Genomic DNA, 14,855 nt, shown 5'->3' on the forward strand with positions numbered 1-14,855 from the left:
GGACTAATAAAAGGAAACACTTCTTCACGCAACGTGTGATTGGTGGTTTGGAATATGCTGCCACCAGGGGAGGTGGTGATGGGCCACTAACCTGGATAGCTTTAAAAGGGGCTTGGACAGATTTATGGAGGAGAAGTCGATTTATGGCTACCAATCTTGATCCTCTTTGATCTGAGATTGCAAATGCCTTAACAGACCAGGTGCTCGGGAGCAACAGCCGCAGATGGCCCTTGCTTTCACATCCTGCATGTGAGCTCCCAAAGGCACCTGGTGGGCCACTGCGAGTAGCAGAGAGCTGGACTAGATGGACTCTGGTCTGATCCAGCTGGCTTGTTCTTATGTTCTTATGTTCTTAAACACATCGTTAATTTTCAAGAAACAGTCATCAATTGCAGACATCTAAGAATAGGTACCCATTCCAAGCAATTATGTAACCTGAACTAACTGTGTCCATTGCAAGACCCATAAGACAAATGTCTGATACCACAAGCAATATATGTTATATTGCTCAATACATATTGTACAAGATAATCTGCTTTTACTCAATTGTGATTTAGAATATCGTCATCAATCTCTTCCATTCTTGTGTGCGTTCAACTGGCTCCGTCCTGGTGCTGTATTAGTTTTTCTAAGGGTTGTATTAATTGTAGAAAATCTGAAATTATATGGATGCAACCAACAGACAACAGATCTAAACATGGTTTATCTTGTTGAAGCTATTGTCAGAGGTTGTGGGTAGCAGTGCTGGTTCTTGGGGATGGAGGGAAGACCAGTTTAGTTTTTATAGCACCAGACAAAATAATCACAAAACAGTGAGCGGAATCCCATGATCCTCTAAGCAGCTCTTCCAGTGAGGAAGGGCCACTTTAGTTAGAGGAAGATTCTTTAGACCAGAGAATGACGTCAAATTTGAACCAAAATGAAAGGTGTGGTATAATTATTTTAATAAATGATGAATAAACTTTATTCAGTGTGTGGTAGAAATGGTAATAATCACTTAAATGAGTGCAAATTTTTGAGTTCCTCTGGACTAGAAATGCTGCAGATTTCACGGGGAACACAGCTGATGGCTGAACAACTGATCTCTTAGCCTTTCACCCATCTTGTTCGACTATCAAACAGCTTTGTTGCTACACAGTAGCAATGGTGGTGAAGTTTCATTTCCTAGCCTTGCCATTGCTCTTGTGACTGCGCAGTGAGATCAGCTCCACCCAGTGGCGGAGCTATAAGGGGGAGTGCGCCATGCACCGGGTGCGGGTTGGTGAGGGTGGAAAATTGCCCCCCTCCCCCTGCACCCCCCCTTACCTAGTTTCTCTCTCCTGCCCCTTAGTTCATCTCTCCTGCAGCCTGGTGGGAACTACACTTTCCAGGAGACCTTGTACGTCCCACCAGGCTGCAGGAGAGAGGAACTAAGGGGCAGGAGAGAAGAACTGAGGTAAATGGGAGGGGTGTGTGGGGGTGGGCGCCATTTTTCCCCAGGCACCATTTCCCCCCCCCCTACACTTCTGGATCCACCCCAGGGCCAAGGATGATCAGGTCAAATAAATAACTTGAGAGGGTAAACAGAGGGCCTTTCCCCACTCCCTTCGATCCCCCCTATGCTGCGCGCTGCTCTCAGCGCGCGGCATCCCCACGACCCCGCGCCCTGCCCGGGGTCACCAAAAGGCGCTCTTAAGAAGAGCGCTTGGGATGCTGCGCGCTGAGGGGGCGCGACAGCAGCAGCGTCGGGGCGGCTGCGCTGTCGCTGCCCCTGTCGTGGGGAGTGCCGGGGGACCCCGCGCTATTCTCCTCAAGTAGCAAGTAGCGCGGGGCTGAAGGTAAGTGGGGAAAGGCCCTAAGCCTCCTGGAAGGCAATGCCAAAATGTGATTGTGCGAATAACATCAATTGCAATCAATGGGGCAAAGTTTTGAACATTTCAATTTTATTCAGTGTTACAGCAGAATTTACTTCAAATTCAAACTGTTAGTAAAAACATGGAGGGGATTTTGGTACTTACAGAAGTTTGCAAACCATTTTAAGACAGATCCATTATGTAGTAGCATTTGATTAACAATCTCTGTACACATCAAAACCATAGGCCATTAAAAAAAATCATTCCTTCTAGTTAAAGCCACCAGCCTTTCAATTTACAGCTTTGTTAGCTTAAACAGATTCAGGCCGACAGAAAGGCAAGAGGCTCCAGAAGCGTACCGGATTTCTTTCAGCATGCCGCACCACTCCTTCTTCTCGTCGTCATATCTGCCAGGGGCAAAAGAGGACATGTCAGACCTGCAACCACAGCAGCCATTCCTCTGCACCTGTTGTTTTCAGCAACGCAGAGATCATCTTTCTTTTATTTATTCAATTAGATTTAATATGCTATCCTTCCCCTTCCAGACTCAGCGCTGTTTACATCATTCATAAAACAATTTAAAACATTGAAAATATAACAAAAAAATAATAATTTATATCTACATTCAAGCCTCTCTCCATGATGGCGAAAGCCAGTAACAAATTCAGTGAGAGTTAGCGGTGGACTTGATGGGAAAAGGGGAGGCCAGAGTGGTACCGTAGCTGCCTCAACCGTGTGCCTGGTGACCAACTCTGTCTTACAGGTCCTGCAGAACTGCATAAGATCCCACAGGGCCCTGGTCTCATTTGGCAGACCATTCCACCAGGCTGGAGCCAGAGTTGAAAAAGCCCTGAATGTTGTTAACATTGTTCCATCTTCAAACCTAGCCTCAATTATTTCATTACTGTCTTCTTTTTGCAGTACAGTTAAATCTTGGGCAATCAAGAAAGCCTGAAATACTCAAGGATTCCAGCCAGTTTGTTAGTGAAAAGGTACATTCAATATATTTTAAATCAAATTGATGATGCCGGAATACTGCAATGAAATGGCTCTCTGAATGTACACTAAGATTCCACAGACTGAGCATGCTTCTTGTCATGGACTAGAAGATGATGGGTTCAATCCCACCCAGCACTTTTGCTAATGGGGGTGGTGGAGGCAATATTTATGGCCAGTTCTTGCCTCTTGCTGGAAACCTCCAATTTAGCCATCATGGTTGGCAAAAAACAAAAATTAACACACAAAGAAAACTTACTTCCAGATATCCGTAACCTCACTTGGGGCAAATTCCTTAGATTCCAGTTGGACCATAGCAAAACCACCAATAGCGTACAGGGACCCAGCCAGATCAACTAAGCTGATAGAGCTTCTCTCCTGTGGGAACTCTGGCATAACTTCCCATCTGTAATTTAACAAACATCATATTCGGTTTAAAACTATTACCTTAGATATGACCTTAGATTTGACAACAGTCTAGAAAAAAAAGCTAACTCAAACTAACTGTAGGTGATGCTGTGATAACTGTGGTCTATATTTATTTTTTATTCCATTTTTGTCTGAAAAGGTTCAGGGCAGGTTACATTACACATATGTTTGTTGGCAATGCCTAACCTAAAGGACTGATACAGTTTCGTTCACAGAAAACATTATGGGCGTTGCTAATAACATTCAGAATTCAACCCATTAACAATATTAATAGGGAAGAGTGCATATTTTTCTTTTTGCAAAACATTTTGTCAGTAGAAGGCTGGAATGGAAAAAATTGGGGTGAATTAATCATAAACACACTTTCCCATCACAGAAGAGTGAGGTTTTGAACAGCACATTCATGTTATACTTATAAGAATGGAGATAATTTATCACTTATATGCAGTGGTGGGATCCAAAAATTTTAGTAACAGGTTCCCATGGTGGTGGGATTCAAACTGTGGCGTAGCACCAATGGGGCTGGGCTGGGCATGACGGGGGCGGGACATTCCTGCGCGGGGCTCTGGCAAGGACGCAACCGTTGCACCAGTCCTTGGGCGGGAAACGAATGCGCCCAGGCGCAGGCTGCCACGCACGCCGGTGCACCTCCTGCTAGACTGCTTCAAGTTCTGCGTGCTACTGCTGAGAGGAGGGGCGTAACTAAGTAAAAAATCACGTGGCAAAATCACCAATTAGTAACCCCCTCTCAGCACACACAAATAATTAGTAACCTACTCTCAGGAACCTGTGAGAACCTGCTGGATCCCACCTCTGCTTATATGTCTGAATACAGTTATTTTCCTTTGGTACTGTATAATAAAAAGTTAAATATGAGGTTCAGTTATTACAAAATACATGGAGACAGTTTGGTAAATAGCTAACAAGTATTGTTAAACTCAAAGTATCTTAAGCTTCACCTATTATAACTCTGAAATTTTAAAAAAAGAATCCTTTTTTGTGTATATAGTCAATTAAAGGGAAATGTTTTAATACTAGAATTCCTGTACTCTACTGTTGTGTTGAATACTCAGGATCCCATAATGGTTAAGGCACAAGTATTTATAAATGCACATAAACTGTGTCATTCCAGACCAAATTAAGTTTGGCATCTTTACAAGAATCCAAGTGACCAATTTTTGGAACGGGAAAAAAGCAAGTAACTAAAATTGTAATAATTAAGAACAAAACAAGGGACAACAGAAAGGTATCAAAGCAACATCTTCCATTTCTACTGAGACAGCAATAGTTCCAAAGAACAGAAACAAACCCTTTATTTTGAAACTGTCAATTGGTTCATAACAGGAAATAATTCTTTGCTGCAATTTTAGACACAGCTGCCCTTATCGAGCAAAGGCAAGGCATGTTCAGAAGTAAGCTTTCATCCATAAATACATCTCCTGCTTGATCCATTATCACATAACACAGGATACACACATAGTGCTATGCATAAGCGTGAAAGACCAGCTCAAGTCTGGCAGATCCTTGCCAGCAGGGGGCACTGCATACCTTTCTACAAGCCTCAGACTGAGAGGTGCTTTCATTATTCTCTACCTCTCTCCTGACTCTGCTCCCTTCTACCTGAGCAGCAAATGTTCATCTGTCCTTGTCAGTTGATTTCCTGTTGCTTTATGAAGGCCCTGGCCCACCATCAGGAAAACCACTTTGGTTGGTTCAACCATTCTGGAATACCCATGAGATCTGAGAAGTTCCTACAGGAAGTTGCTTATCAGCTATGACTCATCCCCTCATTACCCCACCCATGGTTCAAGGCTGCTGCCCAGTGGATTATCAGGAAGCAACCTATTAAAAATCCACTCACTGCCCACTAGCTGGTCATGAGGCACCTTAAAGGCACCACATGTTATGCTAACTTGATGTGTGGATGCTGAGGGTGGCTTCTCAGATCCCCTTGGCGTCAGGGAGCCCTAGGCTTCATCAGCTCCCTGAGGATACGGTTGTAGGCACAATTATCTGTATCCAGCATTTAAGATTGTGTGCTCAGTTTCCAATGACACCAACACCTGTTCAGGACACTAGATCCAGGCTCTCCTGGATTTGCCAGCCCTTCAAACAGATGGACTCCCAGGTGCCCACATATATCAAGTCCCACTGATTTCAGCTGAGCTTATTTTGAAGCACGTGAATAATAGATGTGTCATTAAAGAGCTAACTGTTGTACATTGCAATAAATGTTCAAAATGTTTTGAATACAAACCACTGGAGAGTCAGATTCTGGGACAACCAAATGTTAAAGGTCTAATGAATTATATATCTAGAAAATCTACAGCAAGAAACCTAGATTCTGTAAGGGTAATGAAAGCGATCCATACAAATGTTAACTGCTTGAGTCCAACTGGTTGAATTAATGCTTTCTCATTTGAATCAACAAATGCTTAACAAAAATATCGATTAGTAAGGGAACAAAATCAGGCAGTATAACATACATAAAACTATTCATTTTTGTTTCTTAAAGAGTTTAATGTGCTCACTTGTTCGTGGTGAGATCAAATGCTTCAACAGAAGCTGAGAGGCCTTCCTCGGTAACACCACCAGCAATCACAATTTTACCTTTATGGACAGCCATACCAAACATTGAGCGAGCCACTTTCATGGGCGGAAGATCACGCCAGTCTCCCCTCTTTGAATTGTACACAAATACTCTGTTAGTGCATTTTCTGTGGAATTGAACAAGAAACATTATGAACAGCTTTCATATGTAACTCAGTGGCGGAGCTACAATGGGACGGAGGTGCGCCGTGCACTGGGCGCACGCCTGGGGGGCATGGGAAATTGCCCCCAGGTCCCTCCCCCTCCCTCCTGTGGCACCCCCTTGTGGCGCCTCCCCACCCCCCCTTCCCACACTTACCTTAGTTCCTTTCCTTTTCCTAGAACTTTTTCAGGTTGAAAAAAAGCCCTGTTCATAGTACAGGCTAAAAACGGCCTCAGGAACTACAGTTCCCAGGACACCTTGGGGCTCACAAGGTCTCCTGGGAAGTATAGTTCCCATCAGGCCGTTTTTAAGCCTGAACTGCGGCCTTTTTTTCAGCCTGAAAAAGTTCTAGGAAAAGGAAAGGAACTAAGGTAAATGTGGGAAGGGGGGGCGCCGTGGGGGGGCGCTCTAGGGGGGGCCAGGGGGCGGCAGAAAATATAGATTGCGCAACCGGGCGCAGTTTGGCCCAGAAAATATAGATTGCGCACTGGGCGCAGTTTGGCCCTCTGATGTAACTAGTAACGCAACGAAATAACACCTCACTGAAATACATTTTAATTTAGATGACCAAAACCTTTCAGACTAGGAAAACATTTGCAATTTAAAAACCACCTAGACCTGGAACCTGACAAGCAAGAGAACACGTCTTGCTGCATAGGCAATTTACTGGCAATGCCATCACGTTTATTTGGAGGATTATGGATTTTTTTTTTAACTTATGCTTCAATTTTCTAGACTTCTACTGCAATCTTTTCTCAGCAGTTGATACCATACTTAGAAATACTTCCATCCTCAACATTTTTAGAACTGCTACTGAGGAATATTCCACACACTCACTTATCATCAGTCTTTCCTCCCAGACAATATATTATTCCGTTATGCGAAGCCGTAGCATGACCATACACTTTGAGCGGGAGCTTTTTGACCTCATTCCATTTGAGCGACCTAGAATGAAAGAGGGCATTGATAAGGCATTTCGGTTTAACTGAAAACGAACTAGAAGCCTCAATAGATAGGACATTAGGAAACGTACGTGGGGTCATAGCATAAAACTGAATCCAGAGACTCTTCAGTTTGGAGATCCTTCCCTGCAATTACATAGATTTTGTTCTCCGATTCTCCCAGTCCAAAAAGGCATCTAGCGGATGGCAGCGGAGGAAGACCAGCCCACTCGGCAGAGATGGTGTCCAGCTTTTTTCAAAATTCAGAAGCAGTAAGGAAAAAAAAATACATAATAGAAAACGGTAAACAGTAAAAACCAAAACACCCTGCTGCATAACCTCATTTTCTGAAGTTTTAAATTTTAAAAGCTTTTCACATACCACCTAGAAATGAAACCAGCCTCCCTCCTCCCAATTACTTTACTTACAGCTCAATCTTAGAGCGTTACTCCAAGCTAAGCCTATTCATTTCAATGGGGCAAGACTTGAGTAACTCTCCTTAGATGTGCACAGTTGTTGATGTCTTTCATATGATTACTGCTCTATACAGAGCATATTATTAGCTGGACTATATCCACTCCTCCTAAAGAAGCATGTTTGAGCTTGGGGGTGCTCCTGAACCTGCTGGATAAATAGGTGGCAATAGTGGGCAGGGCGTGGCTTTTTACCATGTTTGGTGGAGAACCAGCTGTCACCCCTCCTGGGTGGGAAAAATCTTGTCACTGTGCTACATGTCCTGGTAACACCTAGATTAGATTACTGCAATGCACTGTACATGGGGCTACCCTTGAAAGCATGGACGTAGGTAAGGGGGGGTTCTCCGGTTTGAAACCCCCCCATTCATGTCCAAAGCTCCGCCCCTCCGTTTGTGGGTTTTAAAATTTTTTTAGTGCTTTTTTGATTTTTGGCCTGCAGGGAGCGCATTGTTTGGGCTAGCAGCATTAAAATTTCAGGGATTGTCTGGGGGACTCTCCCGGTGATACTACCCAGGTTTGGTGATGTTTGGTTCAGGGGGTCCAAAGTTATGGACTCCCAAAGGGGGTGCCCCATCCTCCATTGTTTCCAATGGGAGCTAATAGAAGATGGGGGCTACACCTTGAGGGTCCATAACTTTGGACATCCTGAACCAAACTTCACCAAACCTGGAATGTACTATCAGGAGAGTCTCTTATTGATACCACCCAGGTTTTGTGAAGTTTGGTCCAGGGAGTTCAACTTTGGACCCCATGAACCAAACTTCACCAAACCTGGGTGGTATCATTAGGAGAGAGGAGGAGGAGGAGGAGTTTGTAGGAGACTCAAAGGGGCTTACAATCTCCTTGCCCTTGCTCCCTCACAACAAACACCCCGTGAGGTGGGTGGGGCTGAGAGAGCTCCGAAAAGCTGTGACTAACCCAAGGTCACCCAGCTGGCGTGTGTGGGAGTACACAGGCTAATCTGAATTCCCCAGATAAGCCTCCACAGCTCAAGTGGCAGAGCAGGGAATCAAACCCAGTTCCTCCAAATTAGAATGCACCTGCTCTTAACCACTATGCCACATTGAAAGTGATGCTGTTTCAGGGTGGGGGATAATCCACCCCAAAACAGCATCACTTTCAATGTTGTTTAACTAGGGACCTCAGATTCTCCCTTTAAGGTGGACTTAAAAGGAGAATTTGGGCTCTCTAGTTTAAACACCATTGAAAGTGATGCTGTTTGGGGGTGGATTCCAGCATCACAGTGGCTGCCGGCAAGGGCGCAAAACTCAGATTTTGCACCAGGCTCCATTTTCCCCCTATGCCTCTGCCCAGAGGGGAGGGGCAGGGCAGGGGAGGACAGGGGAGGGCAGGGCAGGGGAGTCTGCCATCCCCGACCTCGGAGAGCTGCTTTTATAAGCGCTAGGACAGGGGCGGGGCTTGGGGAGGCGTGGTCATGCCTTAGGGGTGGGTGGGGTTGGCCCCCCCCGAACCCCTCCATAAAAAATCTATACCTACGTCCCTGCTTGAAAGCTATCTAGAAGTGAGTTGGTACAGAATACTGCACCCAGAATGTAGATTGGAGTGAGTCGTAAGGACCATATTGCTTCAGTCTTGTCCTATTTCCAATGGCTCCAAATTTGCTTCTGAGCTCAAGTCAAGGTGCTGCCTGCTTGTATTGATTTTTAAAGCCCTGTACACTTTGGGTTTACATACTTTAAAGACCACTTTCTTCCAAATGAACCTATCACTGTCACCTGTTCACTCTGGTCATCATTGGAGGCCCTGATTCAAGTGCCCTTGATATCTGAGGCTAGACAGGTGTGGCAACTTTAGAATGGGTTTCCTCAGTCATTGTGCCAAAACTCTGGAACTCCCTCCCCAGGGAGATTCATCTGTCGTCCTCTATTGCATAGGTGTCAAACTCGCAGCCCTCCAGATGTTCATGTACTACAATTCCCATCAGCCCTTGCCAGTATAGAATGCTCATGTCGGGAGGGACTGATGGGAATTGTAGTTCATGAACATCTGGAGGGTTGTGAGTTTGACACCCCTGCTCTGTTGCCATCTTCCACCACTGGATGAAGACTTTTTCTTGTTTCATTTGGCATACCCCCCAGTAATTGTAATTGGCCCTCCTCTCTTGGTTTTTGTTTTATGTTGATATATCGATATGTGTTTATTGAATATTTTATCAGTCTTTATGCTGTTTTAATATTCAAAAATTTTAATGCTTACTTTCTTGGGGATGCTAATCAGATAAAAGGCAGCACAAAACAACTAAATAAATAAATTTGCCACTTCTTCATCGAAAGACATTTATTCCCTTCCTTACAACTTATTTATTTATTAAATGTATATGCCGCCTCATTCCCGAAGGGCTCGAGGTGGCTCACAACACGGCTGTTTCCAACAGCAGATTTATACAACATAAAAGTTAACCCATTAAAACTCAGCAGCTTCCACTGTTTGTTCAAACCTCACCCTCAAGCAGCAGTTTCCAGTTTTAATTTCCCTGAAGATTTCTTCACTTGCACAGGGGTGCCACAGAAGTAGTAAACCTGTGTTCAAATGTTGTCATTTGAGGCTAGGCTGAGCCAATCAGGAGGCTGGGGTGGGACAGGCTTTTCACAAAACATTGTGACCACTACCAAAAAACCCCAGACCCTCTATTTTCACGTTGGGATGGGCACATAAATAGGAATGTATGTTTACTTCCTTTAAAATGGCAAATAGTCTATTAAAAAGGAGACAATTCGTTCAATGATATCTGCTCTGCTCTTGGGAAGCACTTTGCAAATAATAAAGTGAGAAATTATAATTCGGCAGTCAAAGAGAAGTGCTCTCAACATGCCCACCCCAAATCACCTTCTGCTGCAGAAAATGATCTCAACATGTTAGCCCTAGTTCAGACATGATTGGCAGGTCCTACAAAGAAAAACAAAACTTCTGCACACAGAAAACAAAGATATCAGATAGAGGGCTAACCTTTCGCAAACTGAATAATTGAAGTTCAGGCACACGTTTTGTATCTCTCATCTAAACGCATTTAAACCCACCTTCTTCCAAGAACCTTAAGGTAGCATACTATGATGATAAATCTGTCAACCAGGCATAGGAAAACTACCTATATGTTGGATGGAGATATAATTGATGCCTGTTGGGGGAGAAGGCCCATGAAGACTCTTTTACAACAGAGATAAATTATGGAACAATGAAGAAGAGGCCTATCAGTCCTTAAAAACCAAACTTCTAGACTGGGAATTTCAATCACTGATGTGTATGGGGAAAAAAAACCCTGTTCCCCTTTAAACCTAGCAATTCCTCCCACTCAAGGTCAAATAGCCAAACATTTAATCACTCTGACCAACCGAGCGCAAAGGCGAGCCCTGACACTCACCAGATTCAACATTTTGCCTTCAGCTCTTCTCTCTGGGAGATTTAACAAACCGGACAAAGCCCAAAGGCTATGTCCCTGGCAAATTGGGACAGGCTGAATCTTTAGCCCGCTCCCTTCTTCATTGCTCAAGAACTGAAGGAGTCAGAGAAAAGTATGCAACCCATATTCCATTGCTTACCACTAATTCTGCTGATTCAGTTGTAAACTGAAGTCTTTTGAGTACTCCTGACAAGGACGTAGGTAAGGGGGGTTTTCTCGGGTTCAAACCACCCCCATTGCATGTCCGAAGCTTTGCCCACTGTTTGTGGATTTTTTGGTAATGTTTAGGTTTTTTTGTTTTTGGCCTGCAGGGGGCGCAGTTTTTAAGCTAGCAGCACCAAAATTTCAGGGATCTTTTGGGAGACTCTCCTGATGATTTTACCCAGGTTTGGTGAAGTTTGGTTCAGGGGTCCAAAGTTATGGACTCCCAAAAGGGGTGCCCCCATTCCCCATTGTTTCCAATGGGAGCTACACCTTTGAGGGTCCATAACTTTGGCCCCCATGAACCAAACTTCACCAAACCTGGGTAAAATCACCAGGAGAGTCTCCTACTGATACCACCAAGGTTTTGTGAAGTTTGGTCCAGGGGGTCTAAAGCTATGGACTCCCAAAGGGGTGCCCCCATCCCCCATTGTTTCCAATGGGAGCTAATAGAAGATGGGGGCTACACCTTTGAGAATCCATAACTTTGAGGACCCCTGAACCAAACTTCACCAAACCTGGGTGGTATCATTAGGAGAATCTCCTAAAGATACTCTGAAAGTTTGGTGCTGCTAGTTTAACGATTGCACCCCTGTCAGCAGGTTGCTCAGTATTACACGTCTAGCTTGACTCACAGGTCTGCATGCACCCAGATTTCCAATCAGAAGAGTAATCAGATCATCACGAGTAAAGGAAGGCCCACACAGATATAGTTCCTCTGCTAAAATGAATGGGGAGTCTTCATGGACGAAGAGTTCCATGCGTGTGGAGCAGAACTCCAGTGCCTCCAAGAAAACACTGCATCTGGATATTAAACTAATTTTGGTGGGGCAGAGGGAATGTAAGAATAGCGAAGTGGAAAGAGTAACAAAAAGATGGTCAAGTCAAGGTCCATATTAAAGATATACTTTGCATTGTAGGAGGTTCCTGGTGTAACAGCTTGTAATAAAACTGAGTTTCCTAACACATTAATTTCACAGGCTGATATACTATTTTGGAAGCTTGAGTAGGTGTGGTTTGTAGAAAAAAGATAATGATGGGAATCAGATGGCATAGCCATAGAATAAGGTCCTAATAATACTGACAGTCGCCTGGATGGACTGTTCAAAGACTGTAGGTCATGACTCACAGGAAAAATATCCAAAAACAACAGTAGTGTAACACATTTTTATTAGGACCATCCAATATAGGACAGAATGCTCTTGAGGCTTTCCCCCATGCACTTCTTTCTCCTAGCAGTGGCGTAGTGGTTAAGAGCAGGTGTACTCTAATCTGGAGGAACCAGGTTTGATCACTTGAGCTGTGAAGGCTTATCTGGAGAGTTCAGATTAGCGGCGCCTGTGCACTCCAACACACGCCAGCTGGGTGACCTTGGGCTAGTCACAGCTCTACGGAGCTCTCTCAGCTCCACCTACCTCACAGGGTGTTTGTTGTGAGGGGGGAAGGGCAAGGAGATTGCAAGCTTCTCTGAGTCTCCTATAGGAGAGAAAGGGGGGGATATAAATCCAAACTCTTCTTCTGCTGCTGAACATCCAGCTTGAGGAAGAGTTGCAGGGAACTGAAAAGCTTGCTTACTGTTCTGAGGCAGTGGCCCTAATAAAATGGTATCATGGTTATTGTTACTGTTACTGTTATTTTTAGGGGGAATGAAACTATGGGATAAAATTATGGGAGAAAGTATTAACATGAGCAATACTAGAGAGGTAAAATTGATGAAGACTGAGGAATAAGGCAGTAGTGGAATACCGAGATCAACCCTAAAGCTACTGGCTTGGAGCATTTCAGTGGTTGGATTTCCACCTAAGGCACCTGACATTCTTGCTTCCCTGAGAGCAGCACTTTGGTGTGGTGGTGGTTTTGTGGCTGCAGTAGAAGCGGGAAAGCAAGAAAGTCACATTCTACAGCAGGAAATCTTTCTGTCAACAGAAATGCTCCAGTGAATCAAAGCCACAAATGGTGAGTGGGGGCTTTGCTCAGAAAACTTTTCCACATTTCCCCTCTTACCGCAGCCCCTTCACCTCACCACCAGTCATATGCAGTTGAGAGAAAACAGTAGGAGGAAAACTGGCGAAATAGGTCCTTCCTGCTTCTACTGGTGCACGTGCCCTTCTGCTGACAGTGTTTGATACACCCCCTTCTTCAAGCACACAGAGCTGACTTGCTATAACCTCATTGAAATAGCCAAAGAAGATTAATACCTGAAAAAAGTATGACTGGAAAGGCTGTTCCTTGTTTTCTTCATCTACATAGAGTCCTCCCACCACGTAGATCTGCTTTTGTTTAGTGACTATGCTGGAATGATTTCTGGGAATCTGTTCGGACAGAGCTGCCAGGTAACATTCATTCTCTGTGGGATCATAAGCCACTGAAGCAGTGTCGTTAATGAGAAGAACGAGGTCTTTGACAAACATCCCGTGCCTTGGAATATCGTTTAGGTAGCCAGGGAGCAAGTCTTCGTCACCGATGTCGCCATTAACCTCTCCCTCTCCTTTGGCGGACTTGCCTGCGTTTTTAGAAGGCTCGGGCAGTTTCCCAGCAAAGGCATCTTTGATAACCTTGATTTTCTTTGAAAGATCAGGGTTGCTTTTGATTATATCATCCTTTTCAACGTGCTCCTTGAAATATTTCTCCTCCATTAAGCGGAAGCGGATACAGTCAAACAGTTCTCCAAGGCTCTTCGCTCGGTTCTCTTTGTCTGACCGAACCCACCCCATCACCGCTTCAAAAACCACTTCTTCCTTTTCAACGTTCAAGCTGTCTGGAGAGACAACTGAGATGAGTTCATGGGGGCCAAGCTGCTTGAAGTCCTCTTCTTTGCAAATCTGCACAAAATGATCTGACACGTAATCTCGGGCAGCCAGCGCGAGTCTGGGACAATCCAGTAGGAGTCCTAACCTAAGGATGGCCAGGCAATTACCAACAGCGAGTCTCTTCTGAAGGTAAGAAACGCACACGGTGAAAACAGAGGGGATCTGAAAGCGGCTGGCCAGTGCAAAAATATCTTGGACATTCGAATCATTGAGGTCAATGCTAGCAGAATACAGGTATTTTACAATCATATCCAGGATGGCAGGGTCAACATTGTCTAGAACTACCTCTTTCTTTTTCTCCTCGCTTTGCTCAGACAAGAAGTACTCACGGAAATAAGGACTACAGGCTGAGAGAATCAGCCTGTGGCAAGGAAGACTTCTATCCCCAGCTTTAAGGGAACAATCAATGAACTTTTTCTCTTCCAAAAGCTCCCTGAGGCCATCTTGAAGCAAAGTGGACTGATAAAGTCGAAGTTCTTCAGTAAGTTGTTGGGAATCCATTTTGTTGAACGTCTGGGCAAGGAGGCAGAAGTTAAAGCCCTCTTGTCAGAACCGAGGTCTGCGTGAAAAAGGCAGATCGGAGTTCTCTGCCCAGCCTGAAGCCCGATGTAATTTAATCTTGCCAGCTAATTATAGGTACAGACTTCCACAAGCTGGAATTTAGGATGGATGGTGTGGAAAGAAGAGTGGAGCTTGCAGCTGTCAAGGGTTGAAAGAAGCAACTGTTGCGTTTAGTCACTAGAGAATCAGTTTGTCTTGGTTGAGCAAACTGAATCATAGAGATTACCTGAAAAGTATAGTTAGCACCCAGAGTAAGAGCGGCAGAATTTGATCCCAAGGCAATTGCTGTGATTAAATACTTCACAATATATTCACATTACTTAACTGTCTCAAACGCTGTCTCAAAAGACAGACATCCACAAGTGGAACTGTGATGGTCATTCGCTGAAATCCTTCTAAAAAGTGACTGTTGCATAGGAATTGGCCCAATGGAAATGCC

At 44.4% G+C, this 14,855-nt stretch overlaps 1 protein-coding gene across 1 annotated transcript; it reads right to left on the reverse strand.

Moving 5' to 3' along the window:
• Positions 1-1,900: 1,900 nt before the first annotated feature.
• Positions 1,901-14,439, reverse strand: KLHL41 (kelch like family member 41). Its single transcript, XM_048484205.1, has 6 exons — positions 13,244-14,439; positions 7,043-7,200; positions 6,847-6,954; positions 5,789-5,974; positions 3,088-3,234; positions 1,901-2,239 (listed from the first exon to the last, which is right to left on the reverse strand). The coding sequence occupies exons 1-6, from the start codon at positions 14,354-14,356 to the stop codon at positions 2,128-2,130; spliced, it is 1,824 nt and encodes a 607-aa protein (XP_048340162.1). The 5' UTR covers positions 14,357-14,439; the 3' UTR covers positions 1,901-2,127.
• Between the last annotated feature and the right edge of the window lie 416 nt (positions 14,440-14,855).

Source organism: Sphaerodactylus townsendi, linkage group LG02, assembly GCF_021028975.2.
Source record: "Sphaerodactylus townsendi isolate TG3544 linkage group LG02, MPM_Stown_v2.3, whole genome shotgun sequence".
In the NCBI taxonomy this organism is placed as follows: Eukaryota; Metazoa; Chordata; class Lepidosauria; order Squamata; family Sphaerodactylidae; genus Sphaerodactylus; species Sphaerodactylus townsendi.

What these genes read in the sequence shown, in the direction of transcription:
- KLHL41 (XM_048484205.1), bottom strand. Translation starts at nt 14,356, where the DNA reads ATGGATTCCCAACAACTTACTGAAGAACTTCGACTTTATCAGTCCACT. An exon ending in GGAGGAAAGACTGATGATAA is followed by an intron (nt 5,975 to 6,846) that starts GTGAGTGTGTGG and finishes TCAATTCCACAG; the next exon opens with AAAATGCACTAACAGAGTAT. An exon ending in GAGGTTACGGATATCTGGAA is followed by an intron (nt 2,240 to 3,087) that starts GTAAGTTTTCTT and finishes TGCCCCTGGCAG; the next exon opens with ATATGACGACGAGAAGAAGG.